This window comes from Lepisosteus oculatus, chromosome 6 (genome assembly GCF_040954835.1).
Source record: "Lepisosteus oculatus isolate fLepOcu1 chromosome 6, fLepOcu1.hap2, whole genome shotgun sequence".
Classification (NCBI taxonomy): domain Eukaryota; kingdom Metazoa; phylum Chordata; class Actinopteri; order Semionotiformes; family Lepisosteidae; genus Lepisosteus; species Lepisosteus oculatus.
In genome coordinates, this window is record NC_090701.1 from 41,205,965 (window position 1) to 41,219,828 (window position 13,864).

General features: G+C 37.6%; 1 protein-coding gene and 1 long non-coding RNA gene across 3 annotated transcripts in view; both read right to left on the reverse strand.

Annotated features, from left to right (window-relative positions):
- gpr158a (G protein-coupled receptor 158a) overlaps nt 1–13,864 on the reverse strand; it is a 128,137-nt gene that overhangs the window by 54,131 nt on the left and 60,142 nt on the right. For both annotated transcript variants that reach the window (XM_006634128.3, XM_015354046.2), the window contains exon 3: nt 4,206–4,308. In XM_006634128.3, the coding sequence (XP_006634191.2) occupies nt 4,206–4,308 (103 nt within the window). The remainder of the gene's footprint in view (nt 1–4,205; nt 4,309–13,864) is intronic.
- On the reverse strand, nt 8,221–13,792 carry LOC107078205 (uncharacterized). Its single transcript, XR_001479171.2, has 3 exons — nt 12,328–13,792; nt 9,825–9,889; nt 8,221–8,448 (listed from the first exon to the last, which is right to left on the reverse strand). It is a non-coding gene; the product is annotated as an uncharacterized lncRNA (long non-coding RNA).

Genomic DNA, 13,864 nt, shown 5'->3' on the forward strand with positions numbered 1-13,864 from the left:
ACAACAGCAAACATCTTAAGCATCATGACAGTGTGGATTGTTTTCTATGTACAGCATATTTATAACACAGCAACAACACAGCATATTTATAACACAGCAATAAAATGCAACTGTAGAGTTGCGTATAAGCAATACATTTTGACACACTGCATTTAAGATTCAATACCAAGTAATTGGAATATCAAGCAATATTTGTTTAGCCAACTTTAATTGCCAAAAATATCTTTCATGTTTCACGGACCCTCAGTTATGCTAGAAGAAAGATGTTTATCTGTTGTCTATTACTTTATCAAACACAGTGCAAAAATATAGTATACTGTTTATCACTGCATGTGTACAGTATAATTCAGATTTACCTCCAAGATGTATACAGAAATCATTGTTCCTTTAATTTCATTTTGTTTAAAATTCTTTATCAATGGAAATAATCCAGTACAAATGTCACAGTAGCACAGTGGTTAGCATTGCTCCCTTGCAGCTCCCTTGGTGCCCTGGGTTTGATTCCGGACCTGGGATGATATTTGTGTGTGGAGTTTGTAAGTTCTCTGTGTCTTTGTGTACATGGAGAATACTGTGGAGAATTACAGGGATTTGCTTCAGGTTTTCAAAAAATATAAGAAAGAGGAGACAGAGTGTAAAAACATACTCATAGGTTAATTGGTTTCTGGGAAAATTGCCTCTGGTATAAGTGTGTGTGTGTGTTTGTGAATTACAATACCTCTGTATTTTAGACCACACAAACAAGTGATTTTCTATTGATTTAAACAACTCTTTTGGCTGTGTCCATGCTAATATATAGAATTATATATGTGGTTACTGTATTGGAATATATATACAGCTGTGTGCCCCTTAAATAATCTAGATTTGTAATAGGAAAGGGGGCTTAAATTTATGTCGCAGCCAAACACCCTGCAGCTCCCAGCTGGCAGCCCACTGAAGCTGAACAGGAGTGAGCCTGGTCAGTACCTGGAGGGGAGACTCCTGGGAAAGCTAAGGCTGCTGCTGGAAGAGGTGTTAGAGAGACCAGTAGGAGGCGCTCACCCTGGGGTCTGTGTGAGTCCTCATGCCCCAGTATAGTGACGGGGACACTATACTGTAAAAAGGAGTCGTCTTTCGGTCAGTACCTGGAGGGGAGACTCCTGGGAAAGCTAAGGCTGCTGCTGGAAGAGGTGTTAGAGAGACCAGTAGGAGGCGCTCACCCTGGGGTCTGTGTGAGTCCTCATGCCCCAGTATAGTGACGGGGACACTATACTGTAAAAAGGAGTCGTCTTTCGGATGAGATGTAAAACGGAGGTCCTGACTCTCTTCAGTTCCCGAAAACAATAAGGGTGTTACCCTGGTGTCCTGGCCAAATTTCCCCCTGGCCTTTACCAATCATGGCCTCTTAATAATCCCCATCTATGAATTGGGGATTTAGAGAATATTATTCTAATTCTTATTATCCCTGACCATTGCATATGTTGATTGTCATTACAGGTGACCTCTTTATCTGCAATGCTTATTTGACGATTTAACACTTCTACTTAGTTTGTTTCTTTGGTCAGTCCTTAGTGTCAAAAATACCCCTACTTTCAGGGTACCCTTTTCCCCAGCTTCAGTATGCAAGGTTAAATTTTAATTGGAGGCTTGGGCATTGCAGTATCAGGTGTCCTTATAGTGCCCACTTATTTCAATTGGTAAAGCAATTTCTCATGTCAGCACCTGACCTGCTGTGTAACTGGAGCACAATGCCTGCCACACCTCACCCAAGGAAGTGCTGCATTGACAGCAGTGGGTGAAGACGTGTTTCCGTCTCTGGTATGAAATACGTTTTATACATGTATATGTGCAAGTTATATGCAATTAATGAATCCCTTCAACATTTCAAGAGATCTCAGGTGAAGCCACAGGAGAAGCCAGTGCCTCAGTTTCCAAAACATTTTTTCTGATGTTCATTACTAGATATGTCTAACTGTGATGAGTGTCAAACTCATTCAGAGAAAGAAAACTACTGTACGACTGTACCTTGTATAATCCTGTCCATACCTTCTGTTTTATTATACTGTATCTCTTGCTCTAGTGCAAGCAAAATTACACCAAATCCCCATCTTAGACACTACAACATATTTGACAAAATATAATGAGATAAAGACAGTCTCTCTCCTTTTTTCCCTCTCATGCTATATTAAAATGTTTAAACCTTATATTATTGCATGTGTTAATAACTCCAACTTGCATTGATATTTTTGGCCGTTTTCTTTCATCCGCCCACAGTTTTGTCAGAAATGCACGTACTCCTGGTAAGAGTTGTTGCAAGCCTATCCAGGACATATCCAGTATGATGCAAGACAAGGTGACACGCTGGACAGGACACCAGTCTACTGCAATGCACACACATGCACAGGGTCAATACTGAATCTCCAATTAACTTAACCAGCTTGTCTGTAAAGGGGTTTCCTGTAAAAAACCCACACAGAAGGTTCCCCAGATGTGCCTCGCACATTGTGAGGTCACAGCAGTAATCACCATGCCACTGTGAGTCTGGTGATGTTCCAGTTTCAGAACATTTTATAGCTGCAGTTCTCACCTCCGCACAAATGTCGAGAAATTATTTTGAGAACTTGTTTTTCCTTGCTAAGGAGATTAGCTGTGGAAATGAGATCAAAAGCAGGCAAAACACTGATTAAAGAGGAATTAGCCCAAGACTCGAAAGATCAGCCTAACTTCTCTTTTAGCTGTGTTTCTCTTTTTTCTTTGGGAACTTTTATTTGTTAAGCTACCAGTTTTAATTTTAGAGCACCCAAGCACAGGAATTTGAGCTAGATAAATCAAGGGCCCCAGAATCTTTTTTGGGTCACACTTCTAACTTAAGAATATGAAGAATAGTAAGAAGATGCTACACACCACCAAAGTGAGAGGTCAATCATAATCCAGTCTTGTACAATGAAATCAGGGATGTACTGTACAGTATGTGCAAAGTAAGAAGTGGTTATGATGGGAAATACCAATTTTCCTCACACAGATTGTAAACAACTATCAAGAAGGTGAGCAGCCGAAACTAAACAATGAACAGTTTCTCCCATACTGTGTTTTTCAGAGTGTCAATTCTTTTTTCCCGATTACAGTCGACTCACAACTTACATGTACATGTTCTCAACTGACGAGGGGGCAGCTTTATGCAGTCAGTTCCAGAGAATAAAATATTGAAAAAATACTCTGAAATATTTGTCAAGCGTGCCTACAAGATCTAGCAGCTAGTGAGTCTATATAGTTGTCTTATTTACTTTTGTTCACTTATATTTAATGTCTTGAATTACAAGAGGTTAGTAGGGTTTTTTATAAGGGTTCACGGTACAAATGGACTATACGCAAATGTGGCTTTACATACTACTCGAAATCGCTAACCCAAACGTAAGTTGTGAGTCAACTGCATTAGGTAGGCCTGTACATATCTAGTCTAGTCTTTTCAAACAATCAAGATAAGAGTACGTCAAACAGAGGTGAGAGATACACTAAGGGAGCTTTGATCATAACATGGCTTGCTTTGAAGCAATAGCACAAGTCTATGAAAATGTTTCTGAACCTTTTCCAACCCTCAGTAGCACTTATATGAATATAAAAAAAGAGCACCACTCCGACCCAGGCACATTGTTATTAAGGTTAGAAAACGAAACAGTGTTCAACCTGTGTTTGCCTTGAAGGGCACGTTGGCCTTATCCCTGGCAGTAACTGATGACAGTGAAACACAGAGCTCTTGCTGAGCCACTCTGACGCTCTCCGTTTTTATATCCTGTACAGTACGTCACACTTGAAAAACTAACTCACACTTGAAATACTGTACTTAACTCACACCACACAGAATTCCCTCTTGAACAGTTTTACAGCAACGCAGCTCAAAAGTAATATAGGTACATTGAAATCTTTCATTCATTTTGTTTTGTTCCCATATGTGACTCTTCCAAAATTGTGATGAACACTTGTTAATGTCTATGATGTGTCACTATTCTGCAGCACGCCAGTTATAAGACACTGGTGTAGAGGTTTTACATGTTATGGAAACATTAACAAATCTCCAGGACTGGATCGTATTCTCCCAATTGTACTTGAGGAAAACTGAAAATTAGTCTTTAAAATGTTACATTTCCGGGTGGCTTCTGGAGTTCCTTGAAAAGGAAGAAGATGAACAGTGGACTACTAAACTCATAACTTAAACTCAAAGAACTTACTTTTGAAGCCATTGACCGACACTCTGCTGGGATGATAAAATCCTTTCTTGCACTGGCATTTATATTTATCCAGAACAAATCCATGGCCTCTTAGTGGTTTGCACTGAAAAAAATAAAATAAAGTGTTTTGAGATCAGATAAACATGTTGTTCAAAGGACATGAATCCCAATACCATAGTTCTCTATTTTGCACTGCATGTTCAAGAGAGAAACAGTTTAATTTCACGTAAATTATTTTTAAACAGTGATCTTAACTTGAGATTTTGAATTTTAGAAAGGCATTACAAATGTAAATAAGGGGATTAGAACCTGATGCATTTTCATAATGCCTATCCATATATTACTATACTGTATACAGTCTATACAGTATATCAATGGGATTTCTTCTCATTGGTCCTGACAAGTTTGCCAGTCCCTCTGAAAACCATCACCATAACATGAACACTGCTTAGCATTCAGGCCTAAAAGTGCCACTTTAGTCTCGTCAGACCACAAGTCTTTCTGCCACATCCCTGCAGTCTTCCAGACGGCGTAATGCTAACTCTTTGGGGGCAAGGATATGGGTTTTTTTTCCGCCAGGGCTCCTTCCTTGCAACTCTCTAATACAGGCCCTCTTTGTGGAATGCTTTGGAGATTGTTGACCGATGTACATTATCGTACACCACTGACTGACTTCTATCAGCCACTGACTTCTGTAGCTCGCTTAGTGTCACAGTGTCCTTGAAGTACAGTAGCTTCTCAGATAAGTGTCCTTCTTGTCTGGCAACTAAGTTGAGGCAGTGTGACTGTAGTTTCATACTTCTTTAACTTGTACACAATGGGCTGCACTGAGCTCTGATTCGTCTAATTTTTTTTCAAAGGTCCCTACCTCACAGAGACCTCACAGACACTTAACAACTTAGACTTTTTGTGACTTCTGAGGTATTGTATGGCACCTCTGCAAATTGGAGTTTGCAATTACAAGGCTTATGAATACTTTTTAAATGTAATCATTTCTGTTTTTTTTTTCATTTTTAGAAAATTGTGGAACATTTACAGTACAGTATTTTATTTTGACATGGTACTCCATACTTTGTGGATCAGTGCCAAAAATCCTACATCAATCTATTTCAAATTTAGAATCTGCAGCAACGCAAAACTTGTTGGGGGCTGAATATTTTTTCAAGGCATTGTATATCATCTTATTAAAAAGAGGCAAATGGGGGATAAATCTAAAATTGCACAATACTAACTTAAAGGCTATATGGAATATTGTGTTTTTGTAATTTCCATATTTAAAAAAAACACAATTTGAAGTAGACAAATGCTCACATACCACACAAAATAAATACATAGAACTTAAAATATACAGTACAGCTAGCAAAAACAGACTATTAACAGTAGATCTCATTTCAGATGCCTTGCTAAATTAATTCCAAAGACAAACTACTTCTCTTTTACATAAGATCATTTTAAGAACCTCAGCTTCAATATTATATTTGTACTGTTGTTGGGAGTGCAAAAACTCTTCCAAGGGATATTCTCAAAGTTTTGTTCTTAAAAAGCGGTAAATGAGCTGTTCAATAGTCAGCACATTCATGCTTCCCTTTGGAACCTATTAGAGTACAGAAAATACGTTATAACAAGGACCAACTATAGAATTGTTCTGTTGATCTAAAGAAATGAATGATGATTTGAATAGCCTAGAAAAGAGGACATGTAATTAGTATAATGATGAACCCACACACAGTCATACTGTATCCATCATCGCCTCACAAAGAGCAAAACACTCCACTTTCACACTTCCAATGCATGGACTTTATTCACAATCGAATTGTAAACTGCATTCTTTACAAAAGAAAAAGCAGCAGACAAAAACTACTGTATATTATGGACGTTTTTTGCCACCCTTTCATTTGCACTTAGTTTGGATTCCTGATATTTTTAACTGGCGTTAAAAATCCATGGAAATGAGTTTCCCTTCTGAGACTTGCAGCATTGCATAAGCAGAGAGTAACAAAGTGAAATCCGTTGTTGCAAAATAACACCACTTCATGAGCTCCAATTAAATTGTGAAAATAGAGTATTAATCTCCCCATATTTAATTAGTTTACAAGATAAACATCTGTTACAATAGATGGAATATGTTGCCATCATCATATGAGTAAGAGTTTCCCAGAGTTTACCTTACAGTCTCTAATTAGAAATCTTCATTTACTTTGCTAATACATGATCGAGAGTTCCTAGAAGCAATAACCATACAGTAGTATCAAGGGGAATCCTTGGCAGACTTAATTTTATACTTGCTAATTAAGGTGATATAATTAATATCTAAATAAAGTGCAGCCTTATTTGAAGGGTTAGAACTGGATTCACATAGATTTTGAATTAATAAAAATAAGGAACTCTGCAATGTACAGAATTATCATAAAGCTTCATTCAAAATACTGTGTTTAGGCTTACAGCTACTACTAAAGTTGCATTACAGATACTACTACATAGCAGATTATAAGATTCCTATTCCAAGAATTTACTGTACTCGGAATAAAAAAGCAAAACTTAATATTACTTGTTCAAACTGGCTTAGGTTTCACTAAGCATTATACTGTAGTTAAAATAAAATCTCAATTAACTACACATGATTTAGTTTTATTGTATAGGTATAATAGACAGAAATGCAAGATAGATGTCTGTGCTTATTGTAACCGATATACTGTATGCCAAATGTGTGAAAAATACTGTATTTCCTCATTGTTAATTTGATGATACACGACTGAAACAATCAATGGAAATCTTTGAGGGATCATTATTAACGCAGAATGTCTTTCTAAACTTTATTTTTTCTTTAGTGGGCAGATAATTCTAATATAGAGGATCTCATCTTTATATTCAAATTGTAAAGGACAGAAATACTGTACCAGTAAACTGGAAGCCCACAAAAGTTGTAATAAAAGCAATATGAATTTAGTTAGTATGGACGATCTGTGCATTAGGTAGGGCTTGCAAAAAAACTGGCTTGAAGTTTGTGCCCATAATGAAATGATAATGCAATTATGTTATGATTTATAACTTTTGTCAGCGTTGTTTAAGGTTTTACCAAAAAATCTCTAAACGTTGACATTTAAATCTTTCCAGTGCATGCATAAGTTATGAAGAGAACATCTGAAGGAACAAGACGACAATTTTTGGAGAAATAACGTAGCCACAAGTCTGCAGACGCCTAAGATGTTTTGGAAGCTGCTCTTTCGCCATGAACTAGAGGACCCTGGAGGTAGAGGACAACTGATCTAACCCTACCTCCTGCTCAGCCAATTATATTATTGGGATATCTGGATCATAGAGCCCCGCTCGCAAACAAAAGACTGTGTAAATTGAGGCTTCAAATTTTAATTGGCCCATCCTTCTGTTACTTTCACAGAAGTCCTTCAAAGTTCAGGTGATTTTGGTCACCTTTTGTAACCCTTGAAATAAAAGATGGAAAGAATTCTCCCATAATAAACGTGGATTTTGTAGTAAGGTAATTAAAATTGCGTTGGCCGCACATAATCTGTATAGAATATTTTAATCATTATCCTTCCCTTCTGCAGGTGTAATTGATTACGGTTGAAGAAGGCTCCTTAGCTACTCTTGTTTTAAGCACGTGATTAACACCTTCTCATTCAAATGGATCACAGATCTGTGCCTTAAGGAAAATCAAATACAGACATAACAAAATATGTACTGATTCTGTAAAAATGAATGAAGAATTAAAGTCTCTGAACATTACTTGGACTTATGAAAACACAATATACTACTGTTGACATTTTTAAGTAGAAAACAGCTTTCACAGAGAATGTAACAATTGTAATTTATTAACAATCTATACATTCACATTAACAGTGGTACCAATTACAGTCATTAGAAAAAAATGAGCTGCCACTGTTTGTTATTTGAACAACAATATGCACAACACCGAAGACACATGAATTCATATTTGATTTATTTTAGTGACTTAGTCAAACACGTCTCAATTTTCAGTATGCTCTTTTATTGTTGCAATGCTGTTACAAATAAAACACCAAATGATAGTTGAGCAACAGGGAAGGAAGTCCAAAATAGACATCAAAACAATAATAAAATCAATACTGTACTGAATACACTGTGGTGCTTCTGTTGCAAGCCTTCAAGACACCATTCTTCCTCCTACCTGCACTTTCAAAGTCATTGCAACAAGACTGATACTGAGTCCACTGCTTTTCTTGGGAGACTTTGTTTTCAGCAGCATCTGAAATAAAGTCAAGAATGTGTTACACAGATGATATGAGTTTCCATTCCTAGCAGCAAAACTAAAGGTTTTGGAACTTTGCTGTTTCTTCAAATTATTTTCCATCCTGAAAATAATTGTACAGTACTTTATAATGGTTAATGGAGCTACACTAAATAAGTTCCCTCATAAGACTCCAATATGGGTATGCTTTTTAAAACTGTATGTATTAAACATGTAATGTATTAAGCGTTAAGTTGACATAAAAATCTTCAGTTTGTTTCCTGACCTATTATTCTGACATGTCTGAGCTGAACTTTGAGTTCTTCCCTGTCTGAGCACAGGAATTAGGTTTTCCAAGTTCATAAGGATAAATTCAAGACCCAGTGAGGCAAATTTCTATCTTCACAGCCCGTCACCAAGGACATTTACCCAGGTATCAAACTAATAAATCGTTCTCATCAAATATTTTACCATTCTTAACTTTTTTTTTTAAACGGGAGGAAAGAAAATTTTTCAAGCACTGACAGATGAACAATTCACTGATTACAAGAAGGCTCTTGATTCATGAGGGCAAACACACTAGGAACACGTGCTCCTTTAAATCGCAGACAGGGAAAATTCTCACTCATTCTTATGGCCAATGCTATCAAGACAGTCAAGAAAGGGACAGCCATCTGACCGAGTGCTGTGGCTGTGCAAGACTCTAGTTTAATGAGGAATCTGTTGAATCTGCTGACGCAGATGCATCTCCTCAGAATCTGAGGAGAAGCACTGTGGTAAAACATTTGAAGAGGCAGTTAACTTGTTGGAAGCTACTTTCAACGTTAAAACCAAAATCGAGAGAAAATGTATAGTGATCTATGGTCAATTCTCGGAATTAACAACAGAAAAAAAAACTGTTGCAGATTAGCTACGAAGCGATGAAAATAATAGACTAATTTGTGGGATAAATAATGACTGTATCCAGCAATGTGTGTTGTCAGGAGTGGATTTAACATGTGTGAAAGTGCTGAGCACAGCTCAGGACATTGTAATTCTTAATGGAAATTTAACAGATTTACATCTGCCATCTAGGGAGGTCTTTAATGTCAGTCCAGATGTGCAAAGATCGCGTGACAGCTTTCAGCACTGAAAAGCAACAGAAGCAAGCCAGGCTTAAGAGTCTGCAACCAGTCTAGAGGGAAATACTGTCCCCAGAACCACAGCTTCATGAATGAGATGTTTTGGAACTATGGAAGGTTGCATCGAAAAGGGTGGCAGAAATAAGGACAAAGTTACAGAGGAGCAACCTCCAAAGAAAGGAAAACCTAACCTCTACAATCCCCCCAAAAATAAAATACTTGGATGAAGCATAATACTAAGTATAATACCCAAAATACAAAGAGAAGACGCACTGGGTAGCAGTAGGAGCTGGTCCCAACCTATTAGGTAGAGCCTGGATAAATGAAGCGACCTTCAACTGGAAAAAAAACATCCAAAAAGATATTAGAAGCAAACTACCAGATACTACAGGGTGTGCTAAAATACAGTACGTGAGATGGTTTTTAATGATAAATTATGCAGAATTATGCAGGGTACAGCACCAAACATATGCTGACAGAAATGCAGACCCAAAGATCGTTCTTCAAACACAGATCAGTTTGTTTTCCCCAATGAAAATGTGGATGTAGGCTGAACTCAACCATCCCTAGAAAGAAAAAAAAATGATCAAGCTAGGGACAGTCCATACTGGCACCCATATTTCCTATTCTAAAGAAGGATAGGTGTGTTAGAATATGTGGTGATTATCCATCCATTTTCTGACCACTTTCTTCAATACAGCGCTACAGGCGAACTGGATCCTATCCTGGCAAGGAGCAAGGCAGGCTAGACCCCAATGGGGCCCCAGACTATGTAGTGAATATAAATCAGCTAAACCATGTCTCCTGGAAGAGTACACCATTCCCAAAGCTGACGATTTGTTTGCCGCTCTAGCGAGATTTAACTAAATTCGACATGACTCATGCCTTCCGTTCGTTCACACTAGATGAGGACTCTAAGAAGTATGCAAAAGAACAAGTAATTTCCATGCTGAAAAAGAAGAAAGAGAACACAACGTTTCGGCCGTGGAGCCTTCTTCAGGTGTCTAAGAAGTATGTCACTGTGAATATCCACAGGGTTGCTCACATACTGTATAACAAGCTATCTTTTGGTGTCTCATTGGTGATCCTTTTGACTTTGAAAGCAGCTGGTGGAGTCATTGGATATGTTAGTGTTCTATGATGAGAACAAGGAGATCCCATTTTTGTGTGGTCTCACCATATGAAGAAGGGGCTGTACTCTCCCACTTAACACCATATGGATTGGATAACCCTATTGCCTTTGTCTCCAGAACCCTTAAAGCTTTCTTACATCATTTAGACCCAAGTCACAACAGGCACGAAATACCTGTCCAATCTACAAGGAAAACATCAGGCATCCAATGGAGAAGACGTACCGTAGCACAGAATACACGAAAGATTCCGAGTCTGATGAAGGTCTGCTCAATTATTCAGATGCTTGTGCTTTATGCCTGTATTAGTGAAACATGAATGTAAAGTGATTTGAAATAGATCAAAGAGCTCCAGAAGAATGTTTAGTAAAAACTGGAAATGCCTTTGTGATAAAGAGAGAATTTACACAAGACTTGCAGTGGCAGAAATAACGTATGTGGACCATGACGTGCGATGCCGGCATACTGTAGTGACCCTTCCATTGGCTGCAGAAATAAGATGAGCTCAAAGTTCAAACAATTCAAAGATTGTTGTGAAAACAAACATAGTGGGACAACCAAGAGCAAAGCTCTGGTGCAGAATGTTTTAGTGCCGTTTAGTCAGGAACATTTAGTTACAGACTTGAAAAATGCACACTACTTTGGGCATGTGTTCCCTTACTGTCAATGGTTCCCTTACACACTTCAGTATTTCAGAAATTATGTTCTGCCCTGCAAAAATGTGAGTTTGTTGAAACAGGGTGTAAGGAGATACTGAGATGTGTAACTACACACAGTGGTTTATACTACCACATGCCATGCAATGGATCCTGTAGTGTTGAACATTAGCCTGCACTGAAACTTTTTTTTGGTTCCTTTGTGAGAATGTCTGCCTGCAAATTATCTGAAGCACAGACAGGGAAGGTGGCATAAAGTGCAATGAAGCTCTATGAAGATATGACTATCCTTAAAGATGCGTTTGCTACCATACAATCCGATCTGATGCCAGGGAAAGAATGGGCCTTTTTTACACAATGAAAGACAAGCAACTGAACTGGGAAAAGCCATTCCTCTTGTTTTCTGAGTTCTGTTCATTTGCTGAACATGCCTTTAGTCACATACGGTACAGTATAAGCGATATGGTCAAATAATAGATACAGGTTCTCTATTGTCATAAAGTCCATTTTAATTTTGGAAGGGAGAAGCACACAATAGCACAGAATATGAAATATTGAATTGGAAAATGTCTTTGTGCTGCAAAATAAAAGGCAAATAAGAATGGAAACTGAGGTATGTAGGCAAAGTCATGCAAAGATCACTAAATTTGACATACAGTTATCTAGCATATTGTGTTTTTAAGCTGATTTTAACATTTTATTGGTATCTAGTACTTGCTTTTTGGCTGTAGAGATTGCACAGTAATACATAAGAACATTTTGATATTAGTTTTATTAGCGTTCCCTTTGATGTTTTTTGTACCAAATATTTCTAGTCTCCAGTTTGACATCAAAGATCCCAAAACTAGTCTGTTCACATCCCTATATTTATACCAGCACTTTTCACAGGTTAAATAATTTAAAGGATAGAATTAATGTAAAAGCAACACTCATAATATCACTGCTATAATCTTTTAAATATTTATTGCTTTTAGATCAAGTTTCACTTACCATGATAATGAATCTTCAGAGTCATAGCTGGCCACCGAAGTGTTGAGGTTCCCAGGAGCAGCAGAAGGTTGTGGAAGAGCTACACAACTCTTGTTGTGTGGAGAAGTTACTAAAACAATCTGAAGAAAAAATCACTGAAACAACAGACTTCAGTACCATGCTTCATAGTCAGGTAACGTAAATCACTTCGGGAGACAATTTATTTTTCAAAGTGCTGAAAGGCCTACAAAAAGAATAACGAAAGTAGAAAGAGAGCACCTACTCTCTCTTCGCAGCTCCACTACACTTTCTCTTGCCAATAAGCTCAGAGTTTCTTGATTTCAGAATAGCACTGGTATAGGGGCTGAAGAAGGATACAAGATGTTAACTTTAAGTCCTTTCTGCATGAAGATTAGACTTCTAAGCAACAGGAGTTTATGGCAGTTAGGGGGTTAACTGATAAGGATTCCAGATGCGAGCTAGGAGAGCTAGGGAACCCCCTGGGGACTTAATCTCTGACCATTTGGCCAAAAAGCTGTAAACTGGCCAAACACGTGACCTCCCCCCTTAACCATAATAACAGTGACGTCAGAAGCAGCAAGGAAGGACTATATAAACCTAAAGTATGTACCGGCACCTTGAACAATACTTCTGTTTTGTTGTTTCTTGCGGGAAACAAGACTTCGGCTTTATTGTTCCTTGCATGCAATAAACTCTTCTGTTTAACTTCATCTCGGGATCCAGAACCTTATTCTTTCTGTTGCAACAGGGCAATGAAGAAAGGATATTAAACAACATAAAAAACAAACCAAATGTTTTTTTTACAATGAAATAACATACTTTCATGTACTTCTCTCTTTAGAACCATAGCCTCTAAAGAGGTAAAACCCTTGCCAGTTGCGTATTGTGATTGGTCCAACAGTAATCCATGAAATGTCATATAAGACGATATTTCAGTTGGTGAATGACAGAATGGCCTATTTAAAAAAAAAGCTGGGCAGAGTTGACAGTAATCTGTGAACCAATCATAAAGATGAATGCTTCATTGCCCACTTTACAAAATTATCTTGGAATATATCTATTTATACTGTATAAATACTGCACCCATAACTAAATTGTAAAGTGAGTTACATCATGAAGAGGCCATATTAAAAAATCTTGAGTTATTTAGGAGGTTTCCTTAGCTTTCCATGGAGATTGTCATTTTTCTCCTCTCCAAAGTGTTTTATTTATTAGTACTGTATTCATTTAGGGCCAGCTGTTTCTTTTTTCACCTGTTGTATTCTACCATGTCAGTGTCAGAGTCCGGCCACAGTGCTTGGCATTGCTTGTAGTGCCTTCTCTGGGCTTTACTGGGGCCAAGACAAGTTTCCAGAAGCGTTATACTGCTACTGTATGTCACAGGGTTTACAGTAAAACAAGTTCTTCTGGAAAATGTTACACACACTGAAAAGTCATTGAAAAAAAAGCAACAAAGCAAAATTCAAGTAAAACAATTACATTAAAAATACTTTTCATATGATTTTGTTATGATTAGTAATATATAGAAGTTGATGAG